The following is a 13142-nucleotide window of genomic DNA, read 5'->3' as shown; positions in this document are numbered from 1 at the left end:
CTTGTTTGCAAACGCACATAATGTAAGGACTCCAAAAGAACAAAGAGAAAAAAGGGATAATATCAAAGGTCTTTTTCCTAGTTGTGCATTACAAACAGTTAAGAAAACTTTTATAAAGTTCTGGTCCCCCCCACTCCCCTGACAGTTTTTTGGCTAACATGATATGATGTAGTTCGATGAGTATGGTCAGGATTGTTTTTGTTTCCATCCCCTAAGAATCTTCTCCTATGGTTATATTTTTGCCCTGTCATCCATTACACTGTTAAAAATTGAACTACCAAAGAACTTGATTTATAGTTGTCAATAACAAGGTTATCAGAATAATTTACATGCATGACACTTTCTTTATATTCTCCTTAATGCATCTGTTAGATTTTTTGGTAAGATCACAGCATTCCTCTGCTCAAACCCTGCAGTGGCTTTCCGTTTAATCTAGAAGAAATGTCAGCATCCTTACAGTGGCATACAGGCCCCTATATGAGCTGGCCACCCAACCAGTTAACTTCTACCATTCTCTACCTCTGTCTCTCAGCTTCAGTCACACTGGCTTCCTTGCTGTTTCTCAAATATGCCTCTTCCACCTCCTTCAAGTCTGAGTTTAAATGTCATCTTCTCAGGGAGACCTCGACCATCCTATTTAATACTGCAACCTACCTCTTTCCCACCCTCACCATATTAGTTACCTATCTCTATGCAAGTTACCCGAAATTTAGCATCTCAGAATACCAAACATATTATCTCTCACAGTTTCTGAGGAGTAGAAGTCTGGAAGCACTTTAACTGAGTAACCAGTTCTGGATCAGTGTCTCTTACAGGTTGCAGCCAAGCTCTTAGTGAGGAATGGTCATCACAAGGCTCCGCTAGGGCAGGAAAATCCACTTTGAAGCTCATTCACCTGGTTATGGGCAGACCTCATTGCCTCACTGCTCATTAGCTGGAGGTTTCAATTACTTGCCACAGGAGCTTTCTCCATAGAGCTGCTGACAGCCTTGTAGCTGGCTCAGAGCAAGTGATCTAAGAGAGAACGCGCCCAAGACAGAGGCCCCAAGCTTTCTATAAACTAATCTTGGAAGCACTTATGCCATATTCTATTTGTTGTAGTAAGTCACTAAGTCTACGAAGTTCCACCTTTTGAAAGGAGGAAATACCAAAAATTTTATGAACATATTTTTCAAACTGCCACACTCCAGTCCTTCTTACCTTATATTACTCTTCTATTTATCCCTTTTCCATAGCACTTAACACCTTCTAACACATTGGACAATTTGTTTATTTTTTATTTTCAGTCTTCCCCCACCAGAATCTAAGCTCCATGAAGGAAAGGATTTGTGTTTAGTCTGGTGATGAATACTTAAGTGCCTTGTACCCAGTAGGCGTTGAGTAAATATTTGTTGAATAAGTAGTGTGTCAGTCCTTTTAAACAAAACAAACAAAATAAAGTCTTTACCTTCAGGAGCTGTATGTGTGCTTCATTCACTTTTACCAAACTATATGTTAATAACATTTTCCCTAAGAGGTAACTATTTGAATGCTGTTGACAAAGAACTAAGACTTGGATGAAAACACCCTATGTTATTTTATTTATTTATTTATTTATTTATTTTATTTTTTTTTAATTATATGAAATTTATTGTCAAATTGGTTTCCATACAACACCCAGTGCTCATCCCAAAAGGTGCCCTCCTCAATACTCATCACCCACCCTCTCCTCCCTCCCACCCCCCATCAACCCTCAGTTTGTTCTCAGTTTTTAACAGTCTCCCATGCTTTGGCTCTCTCCCACTCTAACCTCTTTTTTTTTTCCTTTTTTTTTTCTTTTTTCCTCCCCCTCCCCCATGGGTTCCTGCCAAGTTTCTCAGGATCCACATAAGAGTGAAACCATATGGTATCTGTCTTTCTCTGTACGGCTTATTTCACTTAACATCACACTCTCCAGTTCCATCCACGTTGCTACAAAAGGCCATATTTCATTTTTTCTCATTGCCACATAGTATTCCATTGTGTGTATAAACCACAATTTCTTTATCCATTCATCAGTTGATGGACATTTAGGCTCTTTCCATAATTTGGCTATTGTTGAGAGTGCTGCTATGAACATTGGGGTACAAGTGCCCCTATGCATCAGTACTCCTGTATCCCTTGGGTAAATTCCTAGCAGTGCTATTGCTGGGTCATAGGGTAGGTCTATTTTTAATTTTCTGAGGAACCTCCACACTGCTCTCCAGAGCGGCTGCACCAATTTGCATTCCCCCCAACAGTGCAAGAGGGTTCCCGTTTCTCCACATCCTCTCCAGCATCTATAGTCTCCTGATTTGTTCATTTTGGCCACTCTGACTGGCGTGAGGTGATACCTGAGTGTGGTTTTGATTTGTATTTCCCTGATAAGGAGCGACGCTGAACATCTTTTCATGTGCCTGTTGGCCATCCGGATGTCTTCTTTAGAGAAGTGTCTATTCATGTTTTCTGCCCATTTCTTCACTGGGTTATTTGTTTTTCGGGTGTGGAGTTTGGTGAGCTCTTTATAGATTTTGGATACTAGCCCTTTGTCCGATATGTCATTTGCAAATATCTTTTCCCATTCCGTTGGTTGCCTTTTAGTTTTGTTGGTTGTTTCCTTTGCTGTGCAGAAGCTTTTTATCTTCATAAGGTCCCAGTAATTCACTTTTGCTTTTAATTCCCTTGCCTTTGGGGATGTGTCGAGTAAGAGATTGCTACGGCTGAGGTCAGAGAGGTCTTTTCCTGCTTTCTCCTCTAAGGTTTTGATGGTTTCCTGTCTCACATTCAGGTCCTTTATCCATTTTGAGTTTATTTTTGTGAATGGTGTGAGAAAGTGGTCTAGTTTCAACCTTCTGCATGTTGCTGTCCAGTTCTCCCAGCACCATTTGTTAAAGAGGCTGTCTTTTTTCCATTGGATGTTCTTTCCTGCTTTGTCAAAGATGAGTTGGCCATACGTTTGTGGGTCTAGTTCTGGGGTTTCTATTCTATTCCATTGGTCTATGTGTCTGTTTTTGTGCCAATACCATGCTGTCTTGATGATGACAGCTTTGTAGTAGAGGCTAAAGTCTGGGATTGTGATGCCTCCTGCTTTGGTCTTCTTCTTCAAAATTCCTTTGGCTATTCGGGGCCTTTTGTGGTTCCATATGAATTTTAGGATTGCTTGTTCTAGTTTCGAGAAGAATGCTGGTGCAATTTTGATTGGGATTGCATTGAATGTGTAGATAGCTTTGGGTAGTATTGACATTTTGACAATATTTATTTTTCCAATCCATGAGCAGGGAATGTCTTTCCATTTCTTTAAATCTTCTTCAATTACCTTCATAAGCTTTCTATAGTTTTCAGCATACAGATCCTTTACATCTTTGGTTAGATTTATTCCTAGGTATTTTATGCTTCTTGGTGCAATTGTGAATGGGATCAGTTTCTTTATTTGTCTTTCTGTTGCTTCCTTATTCGTGTATAAGAATGCAACTGATTTCTGTACATTGATTTTGTATCCTGCAACTTTGCTGAATTCATGTATCAATTCTAGCAGACTTTTGGTGGAGTCTATCGGATTTTCCATGTATAATATCATGTCATCTGCAAAAAGCGAAAGCTTGATTTCATCTTTGCCAATTTTGATGCCTTTGATTTCCTTTTGTTGTCTGATTGCTGATGCTAGAACTTCCAGCACTATATTAAACAACAGCGGTGAGAGTGGGCATCCCTGTTGTGTTCCTGATCTCAGGGAAAAAGCTCTCAGTTTTTCCCCGTTGAGGATGATGTTAGCTGTGGGCTTTTCATAAATGGCTTTTATGATCTTTAAGTATGTTCCTTCTATCCCGACTTTCTCAAGGGTTTTTATTAAGAAAGGGTGCTGGATTTTGTCAAAGGCCTTTTCTGCATCAATTGACAGGATCATATGGTTCTTCTCTTTTTTTTTGTTAATGTGATGTATCACGTTGATTGATTTGCGAATGTTGAACCAGCCCTGCATCCCAGGAATGAATCCCACTTGATCATGGTGAATAATTCTTTTTATATGCCATTGAATTCGATTTGCTAGTATCTTATTGAGAATTTTTGCATCCATATTCATCAGGGATATTGGCCGGTAGTTCTCTTTTTTTACTGGGTCTCTGTCTGGTTTAGGGATCAAAGTAATACTGGCTTCATAGAATGAGTCTGGAAGTTTTCCTTCCCTTTCTATTTCTTGGAATAGCTTGAGAAGGATAGGTATTATCTCTGCTTTATACGTCTGGTAGAACTCCCCTGGGAAGCCATCTGGTCCTGGACTCTTATTTCTTGGGAGATTTTTGATAACCGATTCAATTTCTTCGCTGGTTATGGGTCTGTTCAAGCTTTCTATTTCCTCCTGATTGAGTTTTGGAAGAGTGTGGGTGTTCAGGAATTTGTCCATTTCTTCCAGGTTGTCCAATTTGTTGGCATATAATTTTTCATAGTATTCCCTGATAATTGTTTGTATCTCTGAAGGATTGGTTGTAATCATTCCATTTTCATTCATGATTTTATCTATTTGGGTCATCTCCCTTTTCTTTTTGAGAAGCCTGTCTAGAGGTTTGTCAATTTTGTTTATTTTTTCAAAAAACCAACTCTTGGTTTCGTTGATCTGCTCTACAGTTTTTTTAGACTCTATATTGTTTATTTCTGCTCTGATCTTTATTATTTCTCTTCTTCTGCTGGGTTTAGGCTGCCTTTGCTGCTCTGCTTCTGTTTCCTTTAGGTGTGCTGTTAGATTTTGTATTTGGGATTTTTCTTGTTTCTTGAGATAGGCCTGGATTGCAATGTATTTTCCTCTCAGGACTGCCTTCGCTGCGTCCCAAAGCGTTTGGATTGTTGTATTTTCATTTTCGTTTGTTTCCATATATTTTTTAATTTCTTCTCTAATTGCCTGGTTGACCCACTCATTCTTTAGTAGGGTGTTCTTTAACCTCCATGCTTTTAGAGGTTTTCCAGACTTTTTCCTGTGGTTGATTTCAAGCTTCATAGCATTGTGGTCTGAAAGTATGCATGGTATAATTTCAATTCTGGTAAACTTATGAAGGGCTGTTTTGTGACCCAGTATATGATCTATCTTGGAGAATGTTCCATGTGCACTCGAGAAGAAAGTATATTCTGTTGCTTTGGGATGCAGAGTTCTAAATATATCTGTCAAGTCCATCTGATCCAATGTCTCATTCAGGGCCCTTGTTTCTTTATTGATCGTGTGTCTAGATGATCTATCCATTTCTGTAAGTGGGGTGTTAAAGTCCCCTGCAATTACCACATTCTTATCAATAAGGTTGCTTATGTTTATGAGTAGTTGTTTTATATATTTGGGGGCTCTGGTATTTGGCGCATAGACATTTAAAATTGTTAGCTCTTCCTGATGAATAGACCCTGTAACTATTATATAATGTCCTTCTTCATCTCTTGTTACAGCCTTTAATTTAAAGTCTAGTTTGTCTGATATAAGTATGACTACTCCAGCTTTCTTTTGGCTTCCAGTAGCATGATAAATAGTTCTCCATCCCCTCACTCTCAATCTAAAGGTGTCCTCAGGTCTAAAATGAGTCTCTTGTAGACAGCAAATAGATGGGTCTTGTTTTTTTATCCATTCTGACACCCTATGTCTTTTGGTTGGCGCATTTAATCCATTTACATTCAGTGTTATTATAGAAAGATACGGGTTTAGAGTCATTGTGATGTCTGTATGTTTTATGCTTGTAGTGTTGTCTCTGGTACTTTGTCTCACAGGGTCCCCCTTAGGATCTCTTGTAGGGCTGGTTTAGTGGTGACAAATTCCTTCAGTTTTTGTTTGTTTGGGAAGACCTTTATCTCTCCTTCTATTCTAAATGACAGACTTGGTGGATAAAGGATTCTCGGCTGCATATTTTTTCTGTCTAGCACGCTGAAAATCTCGTGCCAATTCTTTCTGGCCTGCCAAGTTTCAAAAGAGAGATCAGTCACGAGTCTTATAGGTCTCCCTTTATATGTGAGGGCACGTTTACCCCTTGCTGCTTTCAGAATTTTCTCTTTATCCTTGTATTTTGCCAGTTTCACTATGATATGTCGTGCAGAAGATCGATTCAAGTTACGTCTGGAGGGAGTTCTCTGTGCCTCTTGGATTTCAATGCCTTTTTCCTTCCCCAGTTCAGGGAAGTTCTCAGCTATTATTTCTTCAAGTACCCCTTCAGCACCTTTCCCTCTCTCTTCCTCCTCTGGGATACCAATTATGCGTATATTATTTCTTTTTAGCGTATCACTTAGTTCTCTAATTTTCCCCTCATACTCCTGGATTTTTTTATCTCTCTTTTTCTCAGCTTCCTCTTTTTCCATAACTTTATCTTCTAGTTCACCTATTCTCTCCTCTGCCTCTTCAATCCGAGCCGTGGTGGTTTCCATTTTGTTTTGCATTTCATTTAAAGCGTTTTTCAGCTCCTCGTGACTGTTCCTTAGTCCCTTGATCTCTGTAGCAAGAGATTCTCTGCTGTCCTCTATACTGTTTTCAAGCCCGGCGATTAATTTTATGACTATTATTCTAAATTCACTTTCTGTTATATTATTTAAATCCTTTTTGATCAGCTCATTAGCTGTTGTTATTTCCTGGAGATTCTTCTGAGGGGAATTCTTCCGCTTGGTCATTTTGGATAGTCCCTGGTGTGGTGAGGACCTGCAGGGCACTTCCCCTGTGCTGTGGTGTATAACTGGAGTTGGTGGGCGGAGTCGCAGTCAGACCTGATGTCTGCCCCCGGCCCACCACTGGGGCCACAGTCAGACTGGTGTGTGCCTTCTCTTCCCCTCTCCTAGGGGCGGGATTCACCGTGGGGTGGCGTGGCCCGTCTGGGCTACTTGCACACTGCCAGGCTTGTGATGCTGGGGATCTGGCGTATTAGCTGGGGTGGGTAGGCAAGGTGCACAGGGGCAGGAGGGGCAGGCTTAGCTCGCTTCTCCTTAGGTGATCCACTTCGGGAGGGGCCCTGTGGCAGCGGGAGGGAGTCAGATCCGCTGCTGGAGGTTTGGCTCCTCCGCAGAAGCACAGAGTTGGGTGTTTGCGCGGAGCGAGGAAGTTCCCTGGCAGGAACTGGTTCTCTTTGGGATTCTGGCTGGGGGATGGGCGGGGGAGATGGCACTGGCGAGCGCCTTTGTTCCCCACCAAACTGAGCTCTGTCGTCCGGGGGCTCAGCAGCTCTCCCTCCCTTTGTCCTCCAGCCTTCCCGCTTTCCGAGCAGAGCTGTTAACTTATGACCTCCCAGACGCTAAGTCGCGCTTGCTGTCAGAACACAGTCTGTCAGGCCCCTCCACTTTTGCCAGCCAGACTCGGGAGCTCTGCTTGGCCGGCGAGCCGCCCCTCCGCCCCGGCTCCCTCCCGCCAGTCCGTGGAGCGCGCACTGCCTCGCCGCCCTTCCTATCCTCTTCCGTGGGCCTCTCGTCTGCGCTTGGCTCCGGCGACTCCGTTCTGCTAATCCTCTGGCGGTTTTCTGGGTTATTTAGGCAGGTGTAGGTGGAATCTAAGTGATCAGAAGGAGGCGCGGTGAGCCCAGCGTCCTCCTACGCCGCCATCTTCCCAAGAGTCCCTATTTATTTATTTTTTTACACTTGATCTTAGCCAAAAGGCCGAGAAGCAATATTTATTTGTTTTTTGAGAGAGAGAGAGTACAAGTGGTGGATAGGGGCAGAGAAAGAGAGAGAGAGAGAATCTTAAGCATGGAGCCTGACAGCTGGATCCCAAGACCTTGGAATCATGATCTGAGCCGAAATCAAGAGTTGGACTCTCAGCTGACTGAGCCACCTAGGCACCCCAACACCCTACTTTATAATAACGAGATAACTTCATTGAGAATTAAAGGCCACCAAGAGGCAATTAGTTAATGGTTCTTTAGAACAAAACACTCCTTCCCCTGTAGCCCAGTCTCATCAGAAAATAAGAGGGACAGACTACACCTTGTTGAGGCCAGGTCTGTAAAAGCACATTGAGATAGATTATTCATGCTTCCATTCATTGAGATAAATTATTGCACTTATATTTACATTTCAAGCTATGTGGAAAATTGCACATATTCAGTTGGAGGCAAAAGCATGTATGTTTTTAAATTTTTGCTTTGATAATCTGCTTAATTTCTTTACTGCTCTATTTTAATAGCATGCATTGTTTTGCTTTTCTGAGAGTGCTTTTTCCAGCATTATAGCCCTTTCTCCAAATCCAGAATCTCCCATTCACTAATGCCCACTTCTGACCTACACCTACCCAAGGGAATTTCTTTCATGGAAAAGGATCCCAAGCCTTTTTTCTTAGGATTTAGCTTCCATTCTTCCTTGGTGAGGGAATTTACGAAGCTGGGCTGTGTTATCATGCTTTAGTAGGTGGTTTGAATATTTCTTGTTTGAAGTTTTGAAGTCTGTCATTAATTATTAGCTGACTTATCAATATAAGTGAAAAAACTAGTTGAGAGTTTCTGTTACTAAATTTGAGTTGAATAGCTTTTAGTTACGGGAATGATGGATAAAAAACCTCCCTCATGCAATAATATTTGGTGGTTTTCTTAGAGTAAAATACATCTTCTTTGGTATAGGACAGGAGTTCATTCTTAGTAACTTTATAGCCTGAGGTATATTAACACTCAGTTTTCTCATCTGTAAATTTGGGCTTCTAATATCTGCTCCTCTACTTAGATACCTGTGGGATTGTTACTGTGAGGATTAGAATTGATGTATGTAAGATGCTTCAGTACAGTACCTTACATATGACAGAAGCTTGGAATAACAGAGTGAAAAAAATTACAGCTACATCACCAACATTCACCACCTCAGAATTGATACTTGTATAGATTTTTTTGTTAAATTGGTTATACTAGAGCATATAGACTCTTGAAACTGAGAGGAGATTAAAGCCCCTTTCTAGCTTCCAGATTCTCTTAGGAGCCATGCCCAAAATGGTGGTTCCTGTGAAATATTTTCTTGCTGTCTTATAAGAACCACAGTTAGGAAAAGGCACAGAGTCCTTTCTGATCTTGAAAAAAATAATGAAATTAATAATGGAGCACTTTCTATGTGTCAGGACCTCCTCTAAACTCTGTACATGGATTACATGGATTATCTTACTGAATCTTCACAACAATTCTGTAAGATAGGGACGATTACTACCTTCATTTTATGGAACTGAGGCAGAGGTATTAAGAAACTTACCCAGGGTCACCCAGCTGCTAAGCAAATGAGTAAAGATAGAAACTCAGGAGTAGCCTCCAGAGACTGTGCTCCAAGCCTATTTGCTTCATTGAAGGACATCCTATGAACCTACTGTCTTCTGTATGAGGTGAGTAGGTGAATGCCAGGCCTCATTATGCTCGTTGTAAGTTGATTGCTATCATGAAAATTATTCCCAAGAAATAAAATATTCTTTTTTCCAGTTACATCCCTGTTAAAATATTTTTATATTTCTAGTTCCTAGTGTATTTAAAGAATTTTAAATTGTTTACATATCACACCTAAGACGTTCATTCATTATTCCTTCTTCTATTAGATAATGATTGAATACCTCCTACGTACAAGGCACTGTTTCTAGGCTTTTGTCTTTTGAGGCCAAATGTATATATAGGTAACTAATTCCACCTCTAGGATTTAAAAGAGACACTAAAGTACTTTTATTATCAACCTAGGTATATTTTATTAAGCCATCTTTTTTTTTTTTTCTTACGCATTCTCAAGACTGGCCTTTTCTATGCATGTATGTTTCATTTTTAAGAGAACAAAGCATTCAGACTAGAACCTTATTAAGCAGACATATTAGGAAATGATAATCCAGTTAATTATGAAATAATTTTTTGCTATATAAAAGTAGTTTGCTGACAGCTCCATATCTGGATATATCTGTGGGAAATATAGAAATAGTTCATTGCCCGTCTTTGTTGTTATTTTGTTGGGGCCATATTGCTTTTCCTACAGAAATATTTTCAGCTTTTTCAAGATAGTATGGGGTTTCTAATAAATATGAAAGTTATTAGTTATAGGAATGTTATATGTGCCACTTTGAATGGAAAATGTTTGCATAATTTCACTTATCCTCTGGTTTTCTCATGGCAAAGGACTTGTGGGTTTTAGAAGTCTAGAGTCTGACTACAGGAGGCTGTTTTCTTTGATTTTCTCTTTTTGTTTACAGCTCAAAAGAACAGCACTGACCTATCAGACATAGAGGATGTACACCAGCACAAGGTATAGCGCTGTTTAGCAGTAAACATTTTTATAGATTGCACACGCTGCCCATTTTACAGATTATCAGAGTGGAAAGAAAGATGGCTAAAGCATTCATCAGGAACAGTGACTTCACCTTGCTTTTAAGAAACTTTGGAATAGTTACGTGAGAATCAGTGTTCTGGGCTGGTAGTTCAGGAAGCAGTTGAGTAAAGGTAGCATATTTTGGCACACTGATGTGTCAATAGCCATTTCCTTTTTCCTCCTCTTCATGGAGCCATGGGGTTTATCATCCATGTCAAATTTCTTCTGGCTAGAGGTGTCAACCCATTCCTTCAAACTTTATACTGTGGGCCATTACTCTTCATTTGGGGCTTGGTTTGTGGTGACTGAGAGGAAGCAGTGTCCCTGTTTTAATCTTAGCAGCCCACAACAGTTTTTTCATGCAGATTGGTTTGAGAGCCTATGTGCCTTCTTGGGTTTTGTTTTGTTTTGTTTGTTTTTTGGGGTTTTTTTGGTTGGTTCGTTGGTTGGTTTTTATTTTTATTTTTTTTATTTTGAGAGAGAAGGAGAGAATGCCAGCAGGGAGATGGGCAGAGGAAGAGAGAATCTTAAGCAGTCTCCACACTCAGCATGGGATCAACACGGGGCTCAGTCCCACAACCCTGGAATCATGACCTCAGCCGAAATCAGGAGTCTAATGCTCAACCGACTGAGCCACCCAGGCTATCTTCTTGTTTTTAAATCCCTTCTTTTCCTGCCCTACCTATAGTCTGTCAGATACTAAATGAAAAAACTCTCAATTCTAGCTCTATCTGTATTACAATTGGGAGAGGAGAATATTTCTAAAGCATTCTCATTTGGTTATGTTTAAAGCCTATAAAAATTAAGTAGATTAAATTTTGAATTATGCCTAATAAGAGGAACAGTGCTGAATACTGGCAGAAACAAAATGTGAACCAAAAAATATGGATTAGTACACATAATGAGTCTTAATCTACTACATTTCCCTTTTTCTGTTAATCCTTTTTTGAAATACGACGTTGTATATATATGCCATCAGGTGCTGTGTTTAGATCAAATCATAAAATTGAATGGCATAATGATTTCGTTTATCAACAATTCTGAGTTAATTGAATATAGAGCTACAGCGGGAAAATTAAAGCTAACTAGGGCGCCTGGGTGGCGCAGTCGGTTAAGCGTCCGACTTCAGCCAGGTCACGATCTCGCGGACCGTGAGTTCGAGCCCCGCGTCAGGCTCTGGGCTGATGGCTCAGAGCCTGGAGCCTGTTTCCGGTTCTGTGTCTCCCTCTCTCTCTCTCTGCCCCTCCCCCGTTCATGCTCTGTCTCTCTCTCTCCCAAAAATAAATAAAATGTCGAAAAAAAAAATTAAAGCTAACTATATGTTTTCTTTCTTTAGAAACCAAAATTCAGTTCTAAAAATCTCATTGGGTTTGTTTGTGATGAAAATTCCAACAGACAGAAATCAGAAGATGTAAAAGTTGATAAAGGAAGCAAAGAAGGTTTATTTATAAATAAAGATGTATATGAACATTACCGAAGAGATTCCAAAGACACAAAATTTGGTAAATCCATGCATAAGCAATCAGCTCTTAACCAAATGCACTCTATTAGAGGACTCAGAAAAGACAGTCTCCAGGATATCAAAGGTCCTAGCACAAATGTGTCTAAAGCCAGAGGAAGAAGAAACACATGGCATAAGAGAACTCAAGTGGATGATGTAAAACAAGAAAGCATTCCAAGAAAGACAGTCGCTGTTTCTTCTTCCAGAAGAATAAATAGATTGGTTACTGGTCAACAAGATATTCTCCAAGGCTTTGCTGACCTTCCAGAAAAGTCACATAAACTTTTTAGCCTAGCTCCGTCAAGCCTGAAAAATGGGTTAGGTAATAGTATGGAGGCTTGTTCAGTTCTCAAAGAGACACATATCCACAGCCTGGATTTATCAGATAATCAGGAAACAAAATGCTTGGAATCCACTCATGGAGCTGAAGCTGTTTTTTTCTCAGGACTTTCCTTACAGAAAGAAATCAAGTTACCACTTGTTACTACACATCAGCAGCCTGACACTCACCAAGAACAACAGCACATTAGCCTTTCTCATGAAAATATTAACTTGGGTCAAAAAGGTGAGAGCCTTAATGAGTGGGAAAATTCTTTCGCATCCTTTATAAAGGAAAGTCTTAGTGATGATGATGATTGCTATATCTCTGAGAAGACTATAACACCTACAAAAGTGGTATGTTCTACGGGTTGCAAAAACCACTATAATTGTGAAGAGAATATAACAAATAGAGAAGAAATGGATTTTCAACAGGTTTTCCCTTCTGAAGACCGTATTTCACAGGAAGATAAGTTAAAAGCTTGCAGTCTAACCATATTTCCACAACAGGAAGCTGTTGATTTTTCTGAGTCAGATAATACAATAGGTCCTGAACAACATGTTGCAAATTACGGACGATGCACATATGAAACTTCTTTTGATCATTCACATGGCAGTCCAGAGCTTTGTCCAGGAACATTTTCAACACAGGGAACTTCGAAGTTGACTAGTCATGTGGAGCTATTCAAAAGGCCTCAAGATCCTTTAATGGATCAAACAGATACGCATACTGTGGAAAAGGTAAATGAGGGAGAAGACGCTAAAAGGGATTACAACGATGAAAGTCAAAAACCAAGTTCTTCCAAAGGGCCTTTGTCTGCAGTTGTTAATTCTCATGTAATAGAAACAACTACAGTTGAAAAAAGGAAACAAGATATTCCAGAGAACAAAACCATACATAATATAATTTTTTATTCTGCCGACAATATTAATAAGGAATTGACGAATGTCTCACAACTTAGACAAAAAGAAGAGACAGAAATTTCTCATATACCAGGTATTAATAATATTTCTTGATTAGTACACATTTCCAATAGATTTACTTATTTGATAGAAATTTCTAACTGAATTC

The 13142-nt window shown here is 39.9% G+C and overlaps 1 protein-coding gene across 4 annotated transcripts in view; it reads left to right on the top strand.

Annotated features, from left to right (window-relative positions):
* The window catches only part of ANKRD31 (ankyrin repeat domain 31), a 143771-nt gene that overhangs the window by 69497 nt on the left and 61132 nt on the right, over positions 1–13142 (top strand). For all 4 annotated transcript variants that reach the window (XM_045495705.1, XM_045495679.1, XM_045495686.1 and 1 more), the window contains 2 exons: positions 10136–10188; positions 11588–13067. In XM_045495705.1, coding sequence (XP_045351661.1) covers positions 10136–10188; positions 11588–13067 — 1533 coding nt within the window. The remainder of the gene's footprint in view (positions 1–10135; positions 10189–11587; positions 13068–13142) is intronic.

This window comes from Leopardus geoffroyi, chromosome A1 (assembly GCF_018350155.1).
Source record: "Leopardus geoffroyi isolate Oge1 chromosome A1, O.geoffroyi_Oge1_pat1.0, whole genome shotgun sequence".
Classification (NCBI taxonomy): domain Eukaryota; kingdom Metazoa; phylum Chordata; class Mammalia; order Carnivora; family Felidae; genus Leopardus; species Leopardus geoffroyi.
This window is presented reverse-complemented; position numbering and strand designations above follow the sequence as displayed.